This window comes from Oreochromis niloticus, linkage group LG7, assembly GCF_001858045.2.
Source record: "Oreochromis niloticus isolate F11D_XX linkage group LG7, O_niloticus_UMD_NMBU, whole genome shotgun sequence".
Lineage (NCBI taxonomy): Eukaryota > Metazoa > Chordata > Actinopteri > Cichliformes > Cichlidae > Oreochromis > Oreochromis niloticus.
Window position 1 is genome coordinate 20,830,259 of NC_031972.2, and position 25,205 is coordinate 20,855,463.

At 41.1% G+C, this 25,205-nt stretch overlaps 1 protein-coding gene across 8 annotated transcripts in view; it reads left to right on the top strand.

Moving 5' to 3' along the window:
• The window catches only part of LOC100700595 (mediator complex subunit 13L), an 86,797-nt gene that overhangs the window by 5,157 nt on the left and 56,435 nt on the right, over window positions 1–25,205 (top strand). For 7 of the 8 annotated variants that reach the window (XM_025908948.1, XM_025908949.1, XM_005460195.4 and 4 more), the window contains one exon: window positions 14,048–14,285. In XM_025908948.1, coding sequence (XP_025764733.1) covers window positions 14,048–14,285 — 238 coding nt within the window. Of the gene's footprint in view, window positions 1–7,236; window positions 7,421–14,047; window positions 14,286–25,205 lie in introns of those variants that run through there. The other variant, XM_025908950.1, reaches the window with a different exon arrangement.

The following is a 25,205-nucleotide window of genomic DNA, read 5'->3' on the forward strand; positions in this document are numbered from 1 at the left end:
TTAATTAAAGGACTTCTCCTGTCCCCCTCGACAGAGGCACGTGGAGTGTAACACTGGTAATTAAGTGTCCTCAAGTAGAGGTCTAATGTGATCAACTAAAAGGTGCTCATTAGCCAAACTGTATTCCAATAGAGATCTTGCTTGTATAATGATGATGCTACTGTCTGGCGTGGACATAAAAATGCTAAGAGATGAGGCTGAGGGAATAGCATTAACAGCGGCGTCTTGATTTATGGCAGGTGAGCGGCCATGGCTTGTAAGAAGAAGCAGGTAATCAGGAGCGGTGCCTTTTTAATTTAAGCTGTTTGCGTCTGCTTGTTATTAATGGTAGAGAATATTGCAAGGTTGCTTAGGGATGAAAAAGAGCTGGTGGTTGGATAGTGTGCATGTCGTGGTCTGCTGAGCCAAGAAATTGTTAAACTGGGCATCATTTGAAATGTGTGTTGAAACTATACAGCAAAACTACTGTTTTTGGTATTTGGTGCACTCTAAGAATGAAAAATGTATAGCTCTTTAATATATATATATATATATATACATATATATATATATATGTATATATATATATATATATATATATATAGGCTGTTTTTTTTACCATAACAACCTCTAAAAATAAATAATTATTAGCAAGTAACGTCACGTATATTAGTAGTAGTAGATTGTCAGTCCTCTCAATACGATTGATATTATTGGGATTTTTAACATTTTGAGATATGCAGAGATTTATCATTTGTTTTTTAAACTGCAAATGATGTCCTCAGAGTTAAACTTTGTCAGTATTTGTTTCACCAAAAAGATAGTTATGTCACTTCAGTTTTTCTCTTGCTGCAAAATGAGATTAGATTGTCAAGCATACCAACGCTGTCACTGGAACCTGCTATAAATGTTGCCATAAGATGGATTCAGACTGATATCAGTGTGTGACTGAATGAAACAATAAGTTGGCAGTTACACTCAATCTGTTTCTGACGATAGAGCAGTTAACTGTGATAACTTTAATTGTGATGTCAAAAATCACATATCCGTTGCTGTCTGTGTAGAAATTCACTATTAACTATTACAATTGCACTCAGCAACACTCCTGTTCTATAGTAACATAACCAGAATACAACCAGCTGGCAGCCAATTGAGTCGAGCCCCCTTGAATTCTGCTCACTGACAAAGATTCATTCAGAGTGATGGCAACATGCTTGCAGTCTGTATTTATAAACTATTTGCAAACCTTTGACAATCTCTCTGAGAGCGGTTGCAATCAGTCCAAGTCAGACTCCCACTGTTTGCAGAAAGGTTGCCTCCTAACAGGTGACATGTACCAATCGCCTTATGATCAAAAGTGTGAGTGATTGTGCTGGTGTTGGATGTTTTTTCGGTTTGCTTGGCTAACATTATCTCAGGATGGTGGTACATGAGGTGATCCCTCTTATTCATCGTATTCCCAGAGTATTTGGGGATTGTCGGTCCTGTATCGATACACTATCACGACGTGAAACTGCATCAGGTTCCCCCTACGTCTAATAAGTAGCAAAACATACAAAAATAGCAGGAGTATGTGAGTAATAACTTAGATGTAGTGTCACCATGATGCTGTTTATTCTTCTGCTGTAAATGCCCTGCTCAGTGCACGTCTCAGTCACAGTTATTTCCCCGCTAAAATCATGCGAGTCTAGCAATGAACCAGTCTTTAGTAACAATTTTACCGTCAAACTGTAGCTAAAGACATGCAGTGATAGCACGCAGAATGACTTGTTTCCTTGTGTAAACACAAGCTTTTTTAAAGAATAAATTAGCCAATGAGCAAGAAAAGGTAAAGGCAAATTAATTTTTGTGGAGATGTTTTTTTTTAAGAAGCATTAGCCACGACATATGAAGTGTTAAACTTGGTTAAGACTACATTAAGCTGTGGATTTGTGTATGTTTTTAATGGAAGGCACTCCACGGTGTCCTTGGTGAACATTATAAAAGCGGAGGAAGAAACTGCTCACTGGTGTGTTTTGTTATAGAATAATGCAAGTGTATAGCACAAGAGATTAAGTCATTCCGGGCTTGTCTACACATAGAGTTGTCAGTATAAATTTAGCATCTTTCAAATCTATGTGTATATAAATAAGAAAAAGACGATTACAAAATCAGGATCTGTCAGATGAAATGATGAGTAAACAAACCTTACTCTAGGCATTCGATATCAGATGCCGGCATTGTTTAAATAAATGCGCCGCTGCTTTTTTTATACAAAGATTTTAAGGGCGACACTGAAGCCAGGACAGCATTAAGGAATGATCATTCCAGACTGCTCGCTTGTAGTTCAGACAGTTAGCGCTGGCTTCACCTAGTCTCTGTGCGACACCTCCCACTAATCTGCCACCGCCGCCGCAGAGGGAATCCTTTGTCATGGCAATAGGTCTTGTTCAAGCAGTGGCCCACCTGTCTGTCTGGACGGGGCATGCTCTGTGTCAGAAACACATGCTGCACTCAAATAAGTTGTGAATGAACAGTGTAGTGGTTACAGAAGTAGGGTAGAGTACGAGTTGAAAACAGGAAGACGGGAATCTCCTCGCTCGTACTTCTGTTTTCACTACACATCCCTTTTCTCGTAAATTCTCTCGAGCGTAGTCATGGATCTTATCTGAGCGGAGGGCTTGTCAGGGACCTGCCGCAGAGGTGAAGAACGGTTCAAAGGCAGAGTGGGCGGGAAGGGAGGGAAGGAAGCGCCGCCGGTCCCAGAGCTGGATGTGGGACAGGATGGTGCAGGAGTATTTTGGAGCACGGTGGCTTGAGTGTGAAATATGTAAGCCCAGCAGTGCCAGCTGTGTTCTATTCTTAGTGCCCGCTGGTGCTCCTGCATGTGTGTAGGGCGACAGAAGTCTGAGAGGGGCAGGAGGATTGGCAGGAATGGGCAGTAGCTGGTGCCATCAGCTGCCCGTGACAGCTGGAAAGTTTGGTAGGTGGTTGGCGAACAGGCTGATAGACTTTTAGAGAAATGTGTATTGAAAACATCATTGTTGCTTTTGCCATTTTATGGTCACGCTGGGATAAAAAGTACAACATTTTCTTAGCTTTGCACAAGAAAATATTTTATTCACAGAAGAAAAATACACATATATCTAAAATTTAGACTAAATGGATACTGTGTATTACACGGTAGGTTATAGTATTTGTATGACAATTACATTAAAAATAATCCAAATGGTACAAAAGAGCACAAACACAGCTGTGAGCTATAGTTCAGACTTATTCTACCTGCCACTCAGAGTGGTCCCACCTCTAGTAATGCATATATTTGAGCTGTAATGAAATTTAAATGGGCCAGTTATAAATAAAAATCAGTTTCATGCAGCTGTTATGAAGGGGAAAGTAGCTATAAAGACCAAAGCTGTATTTTACCATGCTATAAAGACGTTTAACTCTATTGTAAGGTTGGACATTTTAACATGGGAGTCTGTGGGGACTGACTTGCTTTTAGAGCCAACCACAAATGGACATTGGAGGCACTGCAGTTTTTGGCACTTCAGCGTTGGCTTCATTTTTCAGCCCTGGAGGTTGTAACTTGGATGATGCAATAACAGCTCTTGATATACTTTAAAGCCATGATTTAAATGTTTTATGCTTTAGAAAATAAGGAGCCTTGCATACTTTCCTAAAACAAGTTGACGTTGTAGTTAATTATAGATCCTAAGTAAATGCAGTTTCCATCAATTCAGTTGTTATTTGTTATCTAAAAAAAAAAAAAAGATATCCCCAGCAGAGTATTTCCACCGACTTCTGCTGTTTTCTGCTACTCGTGAATTTCACTTTGCTCCTCCACATCTGGATTCAACACAAATTCCAAAGGACGGTACCTAATTGTTAGACATATTCCAGAAACCGGTCAAACTTTTGTTTTTATGATGCCGCAGGTCTCATGTAGCATCACACAGGCATGCTGGGCTTTCCTCGGGGAGATCTGTTTGCTATCTCTCCACCTGACTGCAGGCCAATTGACAAAGAGAATTTCTTTTAAGGGAGATATTGCCCTGCTTGTAACTGGGCAAATATTTTCTGCAAGCCAGACAGCTTTGCCAATATCATGGCTGGCTGGGATTCAATTGCTGTTAGAGCGCACTTAGGTTAAAGGGTTTCTCTTAGAGCTGCAAAACAAGAGGGGAGAGAGAAAACATTAATGTTGTCTGCCGCGCTGTTGCAAATTCTAATTATCGTGTGTTCATGTTCCATTGAGAGATTATCTGCGACCAATCAGACGGGTACTTGATGAGAACAAACACATTATGTGCAGACTGTTGATTCACGGCCGTTTGTGCATTGATTCTCCCTGCTCTGCCAAACGGCGCGCTCTCTCTCATCTTGAATTAGGCAGACACTCATGATTTTTCAAATGCTAATGAAAATTTGTACAGCTCAATTTCAGTCCTGGCTTGCTTTATGGAATAAATGGACATTGCAGCGTAATAGCGAAGCACAAAGAGGTTTGATGGAATATTTACCAGACAGGACTGAGTGAGCGTGAAGACACGGGGCTGAAAGTGTTCATGCAAAGACGCGAACATGCCATGTTGTTGTTGTATCGGGTTGTAAAGAGTGAATGGACGCAAGAGGAGGACTTGAGTGGGATTACATAAGATTGTGTGAGTGCATGTGCTGGAGTGCAGAGGACTTTTAGTGTAAAAGCTCTGATTGGCTACCACGCCCACTTAGTAAGCAAAACAATGGATTAGAGACAGCAGTCGGGTGAGTTGCAGGTTGAAACCTGTTCAGGTGTGACCTACTGAGATACTAATGGCCTGGCAATGCGTTAGCCCTCCACCCACTCACCCACATGCAGTTTCGTGCTTTCCAGGTTCCTTCCTTATATTCTGTTTATCTGGTGTGTGATGAAACAACTGAAAAGTCATGTTGACTTATGGAGGGCTGTCTTTTTATCTGAAACGGCATCCCTGTGGGGGGAAAAAAAAATCAATGCAGGAAATTACAAGCCAAATTAGATATTTTTCATACTGCTTATGCTCCATTTGCCCAATTTCAGGAACAATCAGACTATTAACTACTTGTAGGCATTTCAAAAAGCCTCCATGCAGTGCTAATTGTACAATTACTGCACTGAGTAATTTTTTTTAATACAATTTAAGTCATTCCTGCTGCACAAAAACTCAGTGTGTAATCCTGTACAATGGTAATGTTCAGTCACATTGGAGCTCATGAATTCCAGCTGTACGGGGCGGGGGTGGGGGGTAAGGGGGAGTAATGCTGTAATTTATAACAAATATTCTTAATCTATTGTAAGTTCAGCTTTAATGAAATTGTAAATAACATTTAGCTGTAAATAGGGATATGATGAGCAATGATACTTGCTAATTATTATTAATAATATAAAATCTGAGACTTTGGCATTCATTCATTCGACTAATTTGACTGAACTGTCCTGTAATATGTTTTGTATCATATCTGATAAAAGACTAAAATTTTCACTGTGATGAAATGTGCCAACAAACAGTTTATTTTATATTTTTTTTAATGAAAAACAAATTTCTAATTAGTTGTTAATGATTAGCAGATAGCATTGCTCCTTTTAAAATGAAGATGTCATTACTCACTAGCGAGCCTAGCTCATTCCCAGGGTGTCAAACCGCCGTTTTGTCAAAGCCACTGGCGTCTCAAACAACCACACAAGGCGGCCTTTGGTGTTGCAGCTGTGACACAACTGTCCCAGCAATAGTGAGACTAGTCTGAGATCCAGCGTCACATATTAGACTCCCTTGGTGGCATATCACCGTATTCTGTATATGTGCCATATAACCCACACACACTCTTAAACAGAGTGCCATAAATGTCAGTTTGGGCTTAATAATATCTAATATTGTAAACACTTTATTGCATATTAACAGCAAATAACTATTAACAAAAATGTAATTAACAGTAAATTAAAAAAACTAATTAATGATCAATTTAGCGTTTATTAACGGTGGTTGTTATGAAGTGTTGGGAGGTGTAGCTGAGCTCAGGAGAGACGTGCAGCATGCGGCTCTGTGATTTTGAGCTTTTACAGTACTGTAATGTTATATTTTCACTGTAACCCTGGAGACAGAAATCTCCAAACTTGAATATCTTGCTGAATTCCTACAGATGTTGTATGTTGCCTAGCAACTGTTTTTACTTCTCTCTCTTCCTCTTGTGATTCTCCGTTTTTCTGTCTTTTGTGTCTTTTGCTCATTTCTCCCTCCCCGTGGCTTGTCACAGTTAATTAAGTTACACCAGAGACACTAGTAAAGCAGGGGCTGGTTTATTTATTTGCACGTTAATAATTCAGTCGGAGCTGGACCACTGCTTTAGTCTGTCCCTTAATGCTTTGAAAGCAGCCTAATGCTGCAGCTTGTGTTGTTTCATTTTGCAAATGGCAGGGGATCTTGTCTTTCAGATGTGGCTTCGCTACTGTACACAGTGTCCAGCTGTCTTTGTTGGTCTTCCGCCGCTGCTCCTCCTACCTCCTACTTCTCTTTGTGTCAGGTGAGAAGTCAGGGTTTGATGGAGGCTTTCCGCGGCGTGATTGGCAGGTCTATCCGTCACTCAGCCCTGGGGACTCTCACTGCTCTAATTAGGTCGCTTGGCTTGCTCACCTCCCAGGGCTGGATGCTGCAGCAGAGCACAGATCAAATGACGGTCCCTTGTTTTGCAGGGGCTTGTAAAGGTGGTGGCAGAAGGCAGAGGAAAGGCATCTGTTTAGTGTCCCAGAGGCCTTTTTTCTACACCTGTTTGGCGCTTTGGTGTCGCTCTCGCTTCCTCGCAAGTGCAGTAATGTGCATCGCTCTTCATTTGTGTTGTAAAATGCCAGAAGGGAGCGCGACTCCTTGTGGGTTAATTTGATTTCAGCGGGTTAATTGATGAAGGGGGAGTCGTTGCCTGTTCTGATTTTTGCCACTGGCTCCTCTAACTGGTGCCTTCTCAGTGTTGACTTAGCAATCGCAGCATCAGAGCTCACGTTGTCTTTGTTCATATTTCATTTCCGCACTTGATTTTCCGTTGGACTGCTTCAGCATTTCAGCGCTGAAGCGATAAACAAACAAACACACACGGAAAAAAAACTGTCATTAAAGTCGTAAGATTTCACTTCCCTTTTTTAAATTGTGACATCTACTCTAGAACCAAGTGTGGCTCAATGCTGCAGCAATCACTGAGCAGTTACTTTGCAGAGAATACTAAAAGAATGGCAGCTACTACGTCTGCTCGCAGCATAGCCAAACAGATCAGTAATTGACCTTTCTCATCAGGCTGCACAAAAAAAATTGGAATCTGATTTCATTCTGCAAGCAGAACAGCAGAGAAGTGGCAACCTATTTCTTTATCAGACGATGTAAGGGAAGAGAACCAGGCAGCATGTGGAGAAAGAGAGCCGTGAAAGTGGAGAGAACTGAAGCAGGGAAAAACTAAGGTATTGTGTAACTGTCAATAATGCCCCAGATTAAAGCTTTCTTGATTTGAAGATTGATTTTGAGGCTAACCATGGAAAAAAAATTACATTTTGTTTCATTTAGCTCCTTCACAAACGTATCCAGTGCGTTCCCTGTTGCATGCTTTTAACGTGAATGCTTTCAGTTCTAAGAGAATAAGAGGATGTGATCTTGTTCACATTGGCCTGAATCTGACAGCCACATGCAATAAAAATGACTATGAGGGGAATTAATATGTATAAATATTAAAGGGGATTTCCATAGATGGAGTTTCTTAATTTTATTCTGCATGCACAGCTAATTTCTGTCATGTCAAGAAAACAAAAACAGTCCAATTATTGCAAGTACCATTCATGAAAATCTTTACACTCCCAAGTACAATATGTAAGAAACGATGTGAAATAATCTCACATTTTACATGTAATGTAACAACGTTATGTATGTTTTCTTAAGAGCTTATCTAACTTAGTGTTGTGGGAATGCGACAGCCTATACAGAGCTGCTGATACAGAGCTAGCGGTTTACACACACCTAAGAGAGGATTCTAGTTCATCAAAGGCCTAAAACAACCAAACACTGTCTTAACCCACACCTACCAAATAACGGGACATGCGCGGCTTTACCCAGAATACCCAGATTACCCAAAATCCACTAATGCTGCTTCTTATTCATATACAGCTGTTTTTTCCCTACTTTTTTCTGCTGTGTGGTGTCAGTGAGGGCAGATATGCTTGTGATCATCTCAGGCGCAGAAGCCCCGCCCACCTGCTCATCAAACCATCTGCTTGCGAGAGGCAGCCAATCAAAAGACACTTGACTTAAAGCAGCGAGGACTCGTTTTCAGAGAGCAAATAAAGTCCTCTGACATTGAATCAAAGGGAGATGGATGCGGTTGTGTTTGTCTGATAAAGACAACAAGTCTTATCTAAAGACTCACGGGCATCACAAGCGATCTGAACACACCCCTAATATTGGCAGCTTGTCAAGCGTCTAATCAGATTTGACGTTGATGAGAAAGCTATGCCACTCTAAGAAAGACTAAGTGTTCGGCATGTGCCAGAGTAGGTAAAACTGCTGAGCCAAGCTGTCTCTCAATCGCCTAAAGTGGCTCCTTTGTCAGCCTGCGAGGCTCTCGCGCTGAGATTCCTAAAGAAGTGGCGTCTCTCTCAGACGACATTCTCTGTGTGCTTTCTGTCAGCTTTGGTAGAGCATTAGGCGCTTATCCTCTCAGATGATCACATCGGCTGCGTTCCTGTTAGAAGCTCAGGCATTTGCTCGCGACCAAGACTAAATATATTTCCTCTTAACTTTCTGTGTAAACGTGTGTTTTCAAAGATCTCTTCTGTCTTCTGCGGCTTTATGTGCTATGGCTTTTCACGGCAGTCGTTTGTCCTGAAAGTGAAAGGAAGTGCTCCGCAGAGTCATGTCTGAATGCTTTGTCAGTACACGCCTCTTTCTTTTTCTAGGGTTGGGCCAAAGTGTGTGTGTGTGTGTGTGTTTTCCTGCATCACTACTACTCGGGGAGTTCAAGAGGTCCATTCAGAAGGTCTGCAAGTTTTCAAGAGAAAAATAAGGGGACCGAAAATATTTTCAGACTGCTGAGACGTTCCTGAAAAGTCTATGTCAAGTGTGTTTTCCTCTCAGCTTTGCCATCTGAGTACTGAATGTTTCCTGTTCATTGTAAAGCTCCCAGGCTTTAAACAACATGTACGCACGAGTTCCAGTTTGTTTGAGCTGCAGCATGACAAACATCTCTAGAAATGGGATCCACTTCTCTCTCTCTCTTTTCCTCTTTAAGTCATGTTGTGTTCGAGCACTGTGTGCTAAAGATTAAAGCACTGACTTCCATATTTTTGTGATTACAAGCGCGGGACTGGTGCACTGAGGTTGACCTCTGGTTTGGAGACAGATTCTGTTATTCTGAACCCCCCCCGCCCTTTTTTTCTCCAGGAAATACCTTTTAAACTCTCAGCTTTAAAGTTTGGATTTCTGTGCAACACCACCTTTTAAAGATACAAGATTGAATCTATCCCATTGTGAGAATGGTGGGAAGATTTTAAAGCAGCTATAGCTAAAGCTAAAGCTGTGTTTATTAGACAAATGAAAAAAACAACAACAAAAAAACACATAAAAAGATAAATTAGAAAAAAAAGGCAAAGAGAAAAAGTATGAAACCCACCTGCCAGGATGTATTACATAGGCATCTGTGGAGGTGAGAAAGTGCTGAGAGATGAGCGGGAGAGTGAAGACGAGAAAGATAATAGAGGTGAGAGTAAGGTCAAGGCTTTGGTCCGTCTTAGCAATTGAAGGAAAAGCTCTTGTTTTTGGTCCTGCATTCAATCAGAAATTGAACCAGCCAACCTGGAGAACAAGGGGCTCGGAGGAGTGCAGGGTTTTATTGACAGTGAAACAAAATCTTCCCATCTTTTTTTCTTGACCCCTTTGCCTTTTCCCCCTCCCCATGGTAGTGTTTAAAATAGACAGAGACTGCAGCCTGGAATAATCTTTGATTTGCTCTTTTCTCCGCGGAAGGGTGATGAGGAATTTGCTGCTTTCAAATACATATTTGCTGTGCTCTTTTCTTTTTTCTTTGCCATCTCGCCGGCTTGCAGACTGACAGTCGAACCGAGCGCGCCGACGGCACAAAAGGACATTTTTGTCCTAGTTAATTTCTCTCAGACTGATGAGAGTGGAATCCCAATTGGGTAATCCGTTCTTTTATAACATGTTTTTACAGTTTTGCCTCATTTAGCACCAAAATTGCTCTACTCATACAGCACATTGTTGTTGTTGAAATCCATTCTCTGATTTGGTGTGCACTTCAGGAACTTAACCCCCCCATTCCTTTAAAGAGCGGCGATGACAGAATTATACTTAAATGAGTCAAATAACCGTGTTTTTTTGTTGTCCTTTGTGGCTGGATTTTCTTCAGCAACACTGATTTGCCAGTGGAGTAGCAAATAATAGCTCCGCTCTTTGTCTCCAGACTCAGTTGTGATATCAGTTGAATTCACATGCTTGGCAGATTTTCTCTTATGTGTTACAAGTGGTAATTTATTCATACAAATATGAGAATTAGCTGTTTGTTAGCACTACTACTGATTTCGGAGGTCTGATAGTGAAGGTGAAGAGTGCTGAGAGATCATTATCATCCAGCAAGAGTGTAGCTATCACTGCCTCCGTGTACAACTCATATATTAAAGAAAAACACAGACACAATATTGATGAACGTGCACGTAGCCGAATAAATGAACTACAACAGACACGCGCACAGACAGATAGATGAGCAGATCTTAGCTGTCACGTCTGAAAAATAACTGGACATCAGTCGGAAAATATGTCCGCCTCCCGATGCATGCCAGTGATTTTTTTTTTGATTTTTTTTTTTTATTTCGAGCACTTCTGGTCTGCACATCATCACAGCTGCGGTGTGTGTGCATGCCAGTGTTTGTGTGCAGGCATGTGTTTGGATGTGCCCGCCAGCGTGTGAGCGCAGCTCTGTTCCCCCTTCCTTCAACTGTGCCACAGCTATTCCTCCATAGGAGTTCAGCAGCACTTGCCACATGGCCAAGAAGTACACAGCACCTTTTTTTGTGCACTCTGGCCACAAAAAGACAAAAAATAAACAAAAATAAAACTGATTATTTGATCAAACCTAAGCCTTTTCCACACAGATTGGGTTTTGTCTGATTGTTGGGGGTTTGTCTGTGTTATTGTTGGCTCTTTACCTTAAAATCTAAAGCACCTTGAGTTTATTAGAATTATACTGGCAGAAATTAAGGTGTCTTCTTCCAACTTTTGCTATAAATTGCTGTGCAGACTTCTCAGGGGAGCATGTCTGAAGGGGGCCGTTTGAAGAATCCGTTCACGGGAGCGTGCCTTTCGCTGGTATGCCGCCATTGTAAATATATATTCTGACATTTTGCTTCCATCATCTCAGAGCTCCTGATTCAGTAGAAGCAGCAGACAGCTGTGCCAAACAGTGGAGGAACTTTTGACATTGACTGGGAGTGACGAGGCAGTGCAAGCAGATGTCTTCCTCTTTGCTTTGGGACAAACAGCATCTTTGACCTTGTCACGGCTAATTTTAGGGCTCGGCTTATCACAGCGCCAATGTTTATATCTTCTATTACACGCGCTGTCGTTATAGAAGGGACGCATTGCAATTATGGGTTCGTTTTGCTGCAAGGATGCTCCTGCGTGCCAAATGCATACTTTATTGTACGCTCACATTTTAGGACGTGTGCCAGTAGGTAATGTGGATATGTTCGTTAGGAATACTTGAGCATATACACACCCTTCCTCAGAGTCCTTGCTTTCTCTTTTTAGCTTCTTACATGGGTGCAGAGAGTAGTCGCCAGTTTGCAAACACACTTAACATTTCTATAAGCCTCCTTGTCCCCTCTTTTTACAATCATCACAACCGTGGAGCCTGCTTTTCTTCACCCACTCAAAGACACCGCGGGCTTTAATTTCCTTTGAGCTGCTCTTTTCTACCTGTCTCTGCGTTAAAGTGGGTCAGTATTTTTCTTCCCTCCGTTGGCCTTGGATGGCTTGGTGCCTGGGCCAGTGTGCCAAACATGATCCTCACAGCTGGGTGAACACAGGGGAGGAGAGGAGGGCAGCACAGCACACTCAGAGATTTTCCCCCTGCCTGCCAAATCTCTGTCCTGTTCAACAATGCCTTTGTGCACTCTGCTCATTCATGCTCGAATGCAAACACGAAAACACAAACAAAGATCAGAATATAGTTTCCGGAGCACACATGATCATCACAGGATCACTGACATTTGTGTGTTTTGGTTTCTTTACCCACACTGTGTGTGCTCCTAAAAAAACAAAAAATCAGGATTATGACAGGATTATGTCTCCTGTCAGGCTTTGATGGAGGAGACGTTTCCAAAGTTGCAAGTCTGCAGCAGGCGACAGAAACACCCTTTATCTCATTAGATTAAATGGAGAAGATGTCAGTTGCTGGGCCAGATTCCAACCATTGAACCTGACACTTGCTTCCTCTTTTCTTCTCTCTCTCGTTTTTGGCTTGGCCTGCATTTCAGTGCCGCCACTCCTGCAGTAGTTCATTCATGCATTTCACTCAAGGCCATCCTTTACGTCTGCCTGTCACTCTCCAGCTCGTCTCTCTGCAGTAGTTACACACTCTTTATGCTATCTTTACAGCAGCAGCGGCGAGAGCGGCGAGTGAAAGCATCGATTAAATAAGGTTACAACAACACAACAGGGAAACGTTAAATAATTTTAACTGTTTACGCAACGATCATAGCTGTGTAAACAGGAAGCTGGCGAAAATAGAAAATGAGTGGACGGCACACATGCAGATATTGATTCAATCAGCATTGTCTGATGTGATAACACAATTTATATGGTCACTGTTAAAAACCACACCTAATGGGTTCATCCTTAATGCTGGTTTTAATTCACCTTCTATATAATAATGTTTCTTTAGAAGCTGATGTTTTTAGAAATCCTCACTACAACAGTATTGCACATTAACTATTAGTTAATAAATGATTAAAAAATGATATTTATTAAACTCAGGATCATTTTAATCATCATTCTGCAAGACGTTCAGCTGTAGTTCATTTATGCTGCTGACAAAAAACAAAACAAAACAAAACAAAAAGTAAATGAAATAGAATGAATAAATAATTTAGTCATGAAAAGTAAAGCTATTATCTGTGTTGAAGTGTGGAGGATGAAATCAGTAATCTCACAGCCCGAGGAAAGAAACTGCTCTCTGTGGCACGGAAGTGGATACATCTGTATCGCTTGCCAGATGGCAGCGGGGTGAACAGGCTGCGGCTGGGTTGGGCATTGTCATTTAGCATATCGCTGATGTTCGCTAGATCGGTACCTATGATATTATGAGCATTTTTAATCACATGCAGCAGAGCCTTCCCATCCTGGGCTGTGCACAACCTATCAAAGTTTGTGATGTTTCCAAATGACTTTTTCTTTTGCGCGATTTAGGAAGAGCATTTATTTCCAAGGGTGTAAATGTGTCATGTCAGTGTCCTAACGATTCCCAGGAATCTAGAAGCGTTCACATGCTCCGACTCAGCTCTGCTGCTGTGTGTGTGTGCATGTCTTTGCCTCCTTTTTTTTTTTTTTCAATCATGGAACAATCAGTTTCTTGGTTTCTTTGTTGTCAAGCAGTAGATTGTTCTCTGTGCAACACACTGCAAGACTGTTAATTTTCCTCCTGATATAAACTCATATCGGTGTCAAAAATAGAAAAGAAGAAAACCAACCGTCGCTTTTTAACTGAAGCCAAGACAGCGTCCTGTAATGTCTGGCCAGAAATACAAAAATATTCAATGCAGAAGTATTAAAAAAAGCGTGAAACGGCAAACCCGCTCGCTTTGGTGAGGCTCGAACCAAAGAACAAGAGAAAAAAAAAGTGAATGATTAAAGAATTGTTAAAAAGATTACTTGCTAAATTAACTTATAAATGAACTAATTATTTTACATTGCATTTAACCATGTTTGCACTGAAGCCACAGGGAAATTACTCTACTATTTACTGTATGTATTAACATTGCATTACAAGTACAACATTTAAGGTTCTTTTAATTGCTCTTCTCTTCCAGGCGGAGTTGACGGGCATTAAATGGCGTTGCTACAGGTTCTCCAGCGGCGGGGAGTACGGGCCCGTGATCTCCGCCCCGGCCCAGGACGACCCGGTTCTGCGCAGCTTCATGCGCTGCGTGCAGTCCAACCTGCTGTGCGTGTGGCGACGCAAAATCAAGCCCGATGCCAAGGAGCTGTGGATCTTCTGGTGGGGCGAAGAGCCCAACCTCACTGGTGTCATTCATCAAGAGCTGGAAGGTGAGAAAGAGGATGAAAGCGATGAAGGATGAGGGTCGCTCCCGTGTTCTATCCATCTCAATTATTTTTCCATCCCATCGGTCTTCGCCTCGGCTTCCATTGTGCTCTGGAAGTTGAGGTTGTAAGCTTCTACGGGCTTGTAGTTGCTTTATATAGAGGGGAGTTATCATGTGGAATACAGTCTTCTTGTGCTTTTAGTGGATTTTATGAAAAACTGTCAGAGAAGTAGTGAAATATGTGTTGTGTGTTAGATAAAATACACACAATAACGCAGGGTTTCATAGTGTGGCATAATGCCTGTATGTTATACATGAGCCGCAGGGGCTCTCATATAGCAGACCTGAGTATTATGCAGATTCAGGCTGTTTAGTTGGCTGCACATTTGTTTAAGATGTTTAGGGCATATTGATCCGGTTTGTGTGGAGCAGTCCTATTTCTGAGCCCTTATAGCTCATATCTGTGTTTGCTTTTGCATCTCAAGTGTTTATATGCTGCTTCAGGACTATCACTATGATGAAGCGCAGCAAACGAGTAGATTTTTCTTGCCAGCGTGACTATGTGTGGCGGCGTGTGCTGGTGAAAATTACACTGAGAGTAACATCACCTGGGTCTGGGCGCAGTTTCCCCCTCCAGGGGCAAGGGTACCTAGACCCGGGGCTTAGAGTACGCTTGGGGAGTGTGATTGTGTGTACAGCGTCTCTTTATGTCCGTCTCCACGTTGGGTGAGTGTTGAGTAATTGTATATGAGAGCATGAGGGTGGGAATAGATGTTTGTATCTGTGTGTGCCTGTTTGTCTGTGTCTTTATGTCAGGTTGGGTATCAGACGCCACCTCTCTGGGGACATCTCAGGCCCTCCAAGGTTTGGAGGCCCATCTCCCCCACCACTTCCCCTGCCGGTGGCAGACGCCCTCAGACATCGGTGCGTTGGTGGTTCTTTGTGTCCGGGGGTGGGCGCCCAGGTACCCACCGGCTCACTCCTTGGCGGCTGCTTATCGGGGCCTGGAGCCTGGGGCTCGCTCGGGCCACTTCGGGGATGGGGTGCCCTCGGCCTCTCAGCCCGGGGCTCGGTCACTCAGGCACAGCTGGCTGCCGGCGGAGCTCACGGGCACGTCACTGCAACCCCCCCGGCTTCTGCTCCGCGGCTGCTGAGTGACCCCTCATCTGGGACTCTCCTCAGCTCTTTCTGGGATAGTGGCGCGGCTGCCCCTCTGTTGGTCTTCCTTGGTCTCTTGTGTTCTGGGGGCCTCTGGATGTCTGGAGTTTTGATCTCCTCCATACCTGCTTCATGCCCTGGAGGACGGGGCAGTGGCCCCCCACACCCTCTAGCAGATCATTACATGAAGGAACCTTTTAAAAACAAGCGCGTTCATGCTCACAGGTGCACACACGGGTGATCACACACACAAACTACACCCTTTTTGGCTCCTACCTCAAAGCACACTGTGCGCTGTCGATCCTACGTGCTGCACAATAATGTTTAATATTTAGTATTTACTGTCATATTCCCATATATCATTGTGATGTTGTTTATTACTCTCGTTTTCTTCTGCTTGCTTTCTTTTTTTCTTTCTCAACAGGTGATCCAGGTGATCGATATATGTATTTTTTGTCTGCTTATTCTGTTGGTTTTTGGTTTTTGCCCTTCTCCCCCGTCCCTCTTCTCAGCTGTTTTTCTTTCCCTCTTTCTTTCTCCCCTTTCTTTCCACCAGTCAAGTCTGTCCCGTATTCAGCAAGTCAAAATAAAATAAACAATAAAAGGTGAATCAAATGGACCATTACGGCAAGGCTGGGATGGTCCATTTGGTAAAGTAAATCCGTTGGGCATCTTTCTTCGCCTTTAGACAATAATTCTGATGGCAAAAGAACCAAACGGGACAGGTTTAAAAAAAAAAAAAAAAAAAAAAAAAAGAAAATTACACTGAGATATCTCACTTGAGAGAGTGCTACTGTCAGCACTGTTGTCCCTATTTATAGCAACATTTGCATTATCTCGCTGCGCACGTGTGTGGAAGTCTAACGTATCGACCGAGCCTGTGGAAGACGGGGAAGGGGAAACAGGAGAGGGATTGTGTTGGGTTTGGTTCAGCAGGACAGGAGTCGGGAGCTGGGAAAGACAATATTGGATGGAGAGGTGGAAGCAGTAGCGAAAATTTCAGTTTTTCGGTTATCTATTAAAGCTGACTTGACGTGAAAAGGCCTTTCAGGCACTGCAGTAGGTATTTGACAGATGTTTTTACCGCTGCTGGGGAGAGCCCTTTACTCTGCACAAACGTGTAAGACAGAAAGATACGCTGTATATTCTGAGTTACGTTTGCATCACTGACATAGAGAAAACTCACCTTTTTTCATTGCTTCCCCTCCCCCCTCTAAGCTGCCAGCATCCAAACTCCACTTTTATATCTACTCACATCATCAAACTCCGATATAATCTGGCCTTTGTGAAAATGGTATTTTTTTCCCCCATCGTCATCGATTTGAGAAGATCTATGAAAGTGGATAACGATCACGCAAACACATTGAGTCAGTGTAGTGAGAACAGTGGCAGCATTTAGGCTTTCGGAGCAAAAAAGTTACCTGAAGCCATAAAACAAGCATGTAGAGCGTGAAATTTTAGCATTACCTCACCAATTTACAAGCTGCTAATGGCAGCCTAAAACACTGATGATAACTCTCTTTGACTAGCACACTAAGGTCCAATAAAGCTGATAACAATCTAAGCCTTTTTAATTACATTTTATGGTTATTGATTTCTTCCCGTTGCAGTGGTGTCACTGTTCTAAGAATTTTATTACTATTTGTCTGTTTTTCAATGCAGAGATGTATCCTGCACATTAACACGTGTTAGACATTTTTCTTTATACGTTACTTTAAAAGAAAGTCAAGGTAATATTTCATGCACTGGTATATTCTGAGATTTTGGGAGGCCTTCTTTTAGAGTAGTCGAAAGAAAATAACCAAAATGTACATTTTTTATATTTTATATATGGTGTAAACACGTTTATATGTACTAAAATACAACATATTTACAGTTTTACAAAACCTTATTTTGCAAAAGTAAGTAACAAAATGAAAAAAATAATTGTAATGAAACATTTTTACTTCTTAAGTCTGAAATATATTTTTTCTGCATTACGTGTGTTTAAAGGCACAAATTGATCTAATAATCGTATCTTTGTTATGTAAAAAGAAAAAAAGATAAAGCCTCATTTACACATTTAAACATCCAATGTTTTGTTTTAAAAAACTGTGTTAATGTAATAATCAACAACAAAAGTCACATGGTGATATTTCTGCTTATTTTTGTTAACTGTAGACTTGTATCTAAATGTTCAGGCTGAATTAGATTCAACATAACTATCCAAACAAGAACCCAGAGATGTTTAGAGATGGCTGCCAAGTGGCAAGGCTTGCTTTGGTGACAATGCTGGCGGCTGTTTATGTTCACAAATGGCCTGTTAATAGCTTTAATTGTACATCAGCCTGTTGTAGTCTATACACTCTTCTCATAGTGATTAACTGAATCCTGAAACTATAAATATTTAATTTTTTTATATCGATAAGGTGCTGAAAGGCAGTAAAATTTCCTATTGAGAAGCTGGAACCATCACATTTTGAGTCTTCTGCTGTTAGCGTGGGCGAAGAAAGGAATCCACACAAGATGCTTGTTCAAATTAGATGAACCCTAACTTAAATGTAGCAAACAGCAAAGAGGGTTGACAACAAGTAGAAAGGAAGAAAAACCTGAGCAGTTCATCTGGAAAATCCAGGTGAGTTGCTTCAGCTCATGACCTTCCCATGTCAGCCAGTACTCCCCCCAGGGTAGATTAGGACTGTCTCCAACACAACGGTAGCATCACACAACTGAAACTGAAAAATGACGCATTCATTGAGCTATTGATATATCTATTTCTTATTATAGTCACTGTTATGTCTTGCTGTATATGCCATTTAATTTAGCAGTGCCTTGTGTTACAGGGGTTGATCTCGCAATTGTTTGTTTAACTGAAGTCCAAGTGAGCAGGTTTAAGGCAGTCTCAGTCTTTGAAGTAAGAATCTACTGGATTATGTCCTTGACTTTCAGTACTTCCACTTCTTTATCTTATACAGGCCAGTTTTGGAGCGATGTTAGTGCTGTGGGATGTCTCGCTACAGCACAACAAATGTAGCCTACATGTACTCACACACACATCAAGCATACACTTCTGATGATAACACTTCTTATTTGTAAAATCTCACAGGTCTCCTATGTATAATTCCTATTAAGCATTGAAAATAGCACTTGGGGTGTAAGAAGTGGTTGATAATTGTTAATTAAAGTGAAGCTGGATTTCTTCCAAATTAGAATCAGTTGTAACACACACAGGGGATATCAGTGTTTTAAGAAGTCTTTAAAAAGCTGCACACCTGCATATCTGTTCACCGTGGAAAAGCTTGATCTTAGCTTTCTCCCTTTTCTGCGCCTCTTTCTCTGCCTCGCTTACTCACTGCTCTGACTTCTGTCCTCTTTTGTCACATGCGAAAGTCATGTGATTTCTCACATCACATTGCTCGCCTTGCTTTCCTTCTTAGTTGACCGAGCCAGTCTAAAATATCCAACAGAGTTTCATTTTTACCCCATTAAAAGCCTTACACCTTCATATATTCAACACACTGTTGAATGAAGCTTAAGCTGGTACGCGTACTTTTGTAGTTGAGCAGTTAGTTTGCATTACTGCTAATGCAAACTAGATGCAAATAACAATATGGGCTGGTGGAAATGTCACTAGTGCTGCAGCTGTTTAGTCTTAAACCAAAGTATTAAACAAAAGTTAACTACAGTTGAAAAGAACAGTTATAAAAATAGGGGATAAAAGTTATTACGTTGAATCTCCAGGGTACCATGTATGTCATACTTATTTTGGTGTTAATGGAAAAGTGAGGGGATAATTAGAGCCACTGGGATTAATCCATTATAGTCTACAAAGATTGTGGCCATTCCGTACTTCCTCCCATCTGGAACAAGGGGACGAATGGATAAGAAAAGAAAATCTAAACTCTTTTTTTAATGTTTTTTTAATGGATATACTATCAAATGGACATGATTGCCAGATTCATATAACAAAATTTAAAATCCAAGAATTCATTTAAAAAAAAAAAAAAGACTGATTCATACACATTTGATGGAACAGCTAGAGCTATTTAGAGTATTTATGTTTTGAGTCATACAGCAGATATTAAAGCAGTGTGCTCTGACATATTAGCTGGCTGCTCCACTCAAAGAGGTTGTCATCCTTCAAATTTTCAGAAGCTATATCAGACTTGTAATAGTTAAGAAGACGATGATGCTTAACATCCCTTACGCATCAGCTTAAAAAGAGACTGACTGTAGAGTTTAATTGGAATAGCTGAACTAAACTGTAGCACCCTGTAAACAGTGTAAAAATAGGCAAAGAGCTAGGACTCTTAGATCATTTAAACAAATACATCATCCTGGGAAAGTCATCTTGTTAAAGCGTGTTGCGTGTAATGTACCCATGCTGGTAGGTGTTAGAAGGATTTAGAAGAAAGCAGATTGTCTTTCTTGAGGTGAAACGTTCCTGAGAGTTAGTGTCAAGTAATTAAACATAATTTAGGGACACAGAATTTTACAGTGATTGGATTTTACCTTTATTGTTATCTTTTGCTTAAAAAACTTGAAGTAACATGTCATTTGCATCCTCAGTCACTGGTTGTCAAAACTAAAAGTTACTGTTCGATTAGAAACTCGTTTACAGCAGCATCGATATCAATGTTACCGTCTTTGTCTCATCACTAGCAGTTGAACTTTGACCTTTACAACACTAAGCAACACTTGGAAAGGTCAGTGAAGCTTCAGTTTCAGCAACATTGAAGTACTGAAGAGGTATTATAAATATGAACCTGGCCTGTGCATACGTCAGTGTTAGCCATTTAACTATTAGCAGTTACCTGAAAGCTACAAACCCCGCATCAGGTGGTCCCAAGCTCGTTTACTCCCAGTGGCGGTGTTGGTATTGGGAAGGTTGCATCAGGCACAAACTCTTTGCCAGATCAAACATGTTTAGTTATCCATACACTACTCGTGTAGACCATGAGTGGCCACAAAACAACGTAGTACAGGAAGCGCGTAGTGGCTGCTTGAACACAAATTTTGGTGTAGTGCATGCTGCTTTCAATGTGAAAGGGCCCTAAGCTGTCTGGTGTGCTGTCATTAAGGTAACGGCTAAAAGCTATTGACTATAAATAAAATGATAACTTTAAGGTAGGAGCCCAGCCCGTCTGTAACATTATAATAAGTGTTATTAATTTAACTGGATAACAAAGTTATTTGTGTCTAAAAGTGATTGTATTTCTTGTAAAGTCCCAGATTGAGGCTAAGAAAAGCCTAATGTCAGCTAGCCAAAAACAGTGGCAGCCTGTCTTACTTGCGGAGCCAAGTCACCAGAAGTACAGCACTACCTCAAAAAACCTAGAAATCTTTTTTTGTTTTTTTAGGACTACCTAAGACAACCTTAACCCTTTAAAGCCTGAACCATGAATTAATTGCCAGCAAACTTGAATTCTTTGAAAATAGTGTTTCTTGACCCATCTGATAAAATAAAATAATAATAATATTAATAATGTTAGTTTTAATTTGTATCATATTTACTACATCCAGCTTTTTTTTTTGTAATTTATTGCTTAAAAATATCTTGTGCAATTTGTTTTGTTAGTTTCAGGTAAAAACCCCCCACTGATGAGGTAGAAGTCTCAAAAAACTGATGTGTATATACATTTGGCTTAAAGGGTTGAAAAAATAGATGGAATTATATTTGGTCATTTGTTGTCTAAGCAAACACTGTAACGTTTATGTTCCATGTAAGTAGAATTCATTTAAGTGCTTATCACACTTAAATTTTCTAACCCACTTGCTGGACAGCGCTACAAACTCATTCTGACACGGGACAGACGTCTCCTGCTCTGGCTGTCCTGCTAGGCACTGCCTGGCACCAAGTAGCTGTTTTTAATATTTTTAATGTTCAGGTAATCTAAGGTAACAGGACAGGTGTAGCTGACTTCCCTGTGCGCATTTGTTTAAATATACACAAAGTAACCAAATTCAAAAATATATCGATACGGGCTTCCAACTATTCAAAGTGATGGATATTTTCATCTACAGTTTAGTCTTAATTAATTGCAGCTTTGAGTTACTCCCAGCAGCATGTGCAGCTTACTGTTGGATCCAGCCTTGCATCTTTTTCTCCTTCCTCACTATACTGCAGCACTCTGTGGTATTGCCTTTGGTTAAATGACAGGCATTAAAGCATCATGTTCAACTCATGGTGACTTGCTGTCCTAAAATCAGACGGCATTGGCCTATAATGTATACAGCATAATAAAACCCAGTGTGGGCTGAGTACAGTTTGTGAGGAAACAGGATTAGTGTGCTGAATGGGCTGAGTCATCAGCGTGTTGCCAGCACAGCCAAAGAGAAAGTGACACACATACACACAAACACACAGGCTGTCGTGTACACACGCACACACACATATGCACATACTTAAACATGCATAATGGTCAAAGTGGTGGCTGAACACACAATCTGGACCTGCTGATCATCCAGCAGAAGCAACACCTACCAAAGAGATTTACATACTCATACAGAGACACAAAGAAGCCTGTGTGTGTGTGTGTGTGTGTGTGTGTGTGTGTGTGTGGCACTGTCTCTTTACAGCAGCTACAAACAAACACACACTTCTCTTTTTTGTCTGTTTGCGGGACACGGCAATGATGAGATCATTTATTACAAACGATGAAAGTGCGGTTGCATCTTTAAAAGAATTGTTGCATGAATTACTCGATAACAATTACTCGTAATTGTAAATAGCACCAGAAAAGCTTCCTGGTTAAACAGAATTAATCAGGAAGCTTTTCTGGTGCTGCTTTCATGAAGCAGCATCAACTACCTGGTGTGGATTTTTCTTTGGTAACTTACATTTCAGGGAAATAGAAGACACTTGCTGTGAGGCAACAGCACTTGGTGTTTTGAATATACCTTGAGATGATTAGGGACAGAACTGGTTTGAATGAAACCACAACACATAAGTCAAAGTGTCATAATGCAAGAACGAGGTAATGCATTTTACTGTCTGGTTCTGTTGGTCTTTTTTCCGCACCTTTGATATGCCAGACGAGGGAAGAAAAATCTTCGACATTAACGATGGCTCTCTTCCCTTGAAATGTCCCTGTAAGTCATGACAGAGAGCCAACATGTCACTACACAGCCACAGTGAGAAAAGATCAGTTCAAATGGTTAAAATGTCTGGCAGTCAGTAGGTGGGTTTTAAGTCACACGTTCACACATGTAATCACAAGTGTTAAACAGATGATTCGAGCCACTCTTGTGTGTGTGAGTGAGAGTGAGTGTGAGGGTGATGGCTCATAGACCTGTAAAGAGCTGCTTTGCATAGAGGCGCTGGTTAAAATGTTTCAGTTCTGCAGGATGCACGGCTAAAAATGTGTCAAAATTGGGTCCACTGTAATTACTACAGTAATTACTCAGCCAAACCAAGACAGTACATCAAATAATATCTTAAACTTAATACCCCATGTGGTCTTTAAACTAAAGAGGTGATTTATCGCTCTTGAAGCAAAACACAAAGAAACGGTTTGGTTTGCTCATATTTGCTGTAAATCTGTTACATGAAAGTGGTAATTTGATGGTGGTTATACTCTTATAACCTAGTTTTGGAGTGAAAGCTTTCAGATTTACTGTTTTGTTTTGTTTTGTTTTGATTTGAAGGAGTCAAAGCAAGAGCACAAGAGGCAGGGGTGAAAATCTTTTTAGGAATACGTTTTTCCCATGATTAAACAGTCGGTATAAATCTGTATGAAAGATTCAGATTAGTGGGATTGCTTTTCAGAGCTCTATCTTCCACAACGAGTCACACGTCTTGGAAATATTAACAGTGAATTCCTGGGTTTCATTTTCTTAGAACTCCCCGGAATTTTTAATCACTTACTTTATTATTATTATTATTTATTGATGATCTGTATGTTCAACTTGGCAAAGCTTTTACTCCAGATGCCCCTTCCAATGCAACCTTCTCCATTTATCCAGGCTTGGGATTGGCACTAAGAGTATACTGGCTTGTGGCCCCACCATGGGGCCCAGGGTTAACAATGATTGCCTGCAGTTGGCCGACAGGATGCCGGTGGAAACTATGCTTCTGTTGGCCAAATACAAAGGAAGAGAAGAGAGGGAAGGCGTGTTAGGAGGGAGTGAGAGAGAGAAGGACATAGATGTAGTGAAGGAGGACATGAAGAGAGGAGGATTGCACGGATAGGGTGAAATGGAGACAGATGATCTACTGTAGCACAGCTCAAAGAAGACTATATTGTTATTCTGGTCCAATGGTACCTTTTTTTTTTTACATGGAGGCGTTCCCCAGGGTTCACTCGTGGGCCTCCTGCCATTTCTATTAGACTTGTTTGAGCAAGGAGGGCTTAGTCTCATTCCCAGTGCATCGCATGCTGACGCTTGGTCACTTTCCTTTAGCGTCACTTTATAACACATAGGATACCCTTCAGCGTCAATGTTCAGTGTCCATTATGATTGGTTCATTTTTAAAGTGTAAACCTAACAAGTGAAAAGTTTAAACTTTGGCGTGAGATATGACGAATGGCATTTACACGCCGATCACAGTTCCTGTCTTCTTATGCTCCCATAAGAAGACAGGAGCTGTGTTTGGTAAATGCATTTTGTCATTTTTCCTCCATCAAAGAGAACCGTTTACTCTTACCACTAAATATTGCCTTTTGAGATGCAGTCAGCTACAAGGAAGCAATATTTGCTGACGGGATATTTAATCATAAACTATGTTAAAGGATACGGAAGTGCATCCTATCTCAAGGTTGCCAGATTGTTGGATTCTATAAATGTCTATGTGAAAACGACCCTTTGGGTTACCTGGTCTTTGATTTCCTAAAGAATTTATGGTTCTATCATTAGTTTTAAGAATTATGTAATGTATATAATGTCACATTTAGAATTACTCAGACAATAAAGCAGGGTTGGTATGACTGCTTTGTGGTTGAAAAGACTTGATTGAAAAAAAAAAGTGGTGAAGACCGAGTGCGTACAGCCATCTTTTTAGTACAGTCAATAATGATGACACTTTTTTTCTCAGCCTCACCATGTTCATGCCTTCCTTCCTGCCTAACCCAAATCACAGCAATCATCTCGGCCCGCCACAGCTCCCAAATCACACTGTATCCACTCCTGCATCCTGCTAACCTTTTCCTTCTTTTCATCCATACAGCTGCTGTCAGAATTGTCCTTTGTGTCTATTTGTGGCCGTGGCTATACATACTGACTTTAAAAACAAAACTTGTACTTTCAGGTCGTGACCTAGACACCTCGCTCTCTGCTCTGGTGCAATTGTCTAATTATTTATCCCTTTCCCTGCAGTGGCCTTGCAGTCTCCTTCCTTTCCTGTGGTGGAATGACTTTCCCACAGTAGTTGGATGAGGATGAGTCATTACCTCTCCTCCACTGCAACTTAAAAAAAACTTGCATCTGAGTCACATCTTTGAATCTGCGTAATGGCCCAGTTTTTATTAAACCTCCTAAATTACGTTGTTTCACTGCCGATTATGTTTTACAGCATAAAAAAAAGAAGGTCTGTTCAGTCTCAAAGAAAGTGCAGATGTGATGGTTAGGATCAAAAAAGAGAATTCTCTGGTAGGTGTATTTCTTTCATAGAGAGACATTGTCATGGTTTTTCCATTCTCCTGGTACAAACACATAAAAATATCAAACATGGCTTTCATATATATATATTATAAAAAGACTCGGTAACAAGTGTTACATGTGCTGTAAAGCCACTGAACCTTGGAACCCTAACAGTGGGCTTATGAATTTCAAATTATTCTGCTGCTGC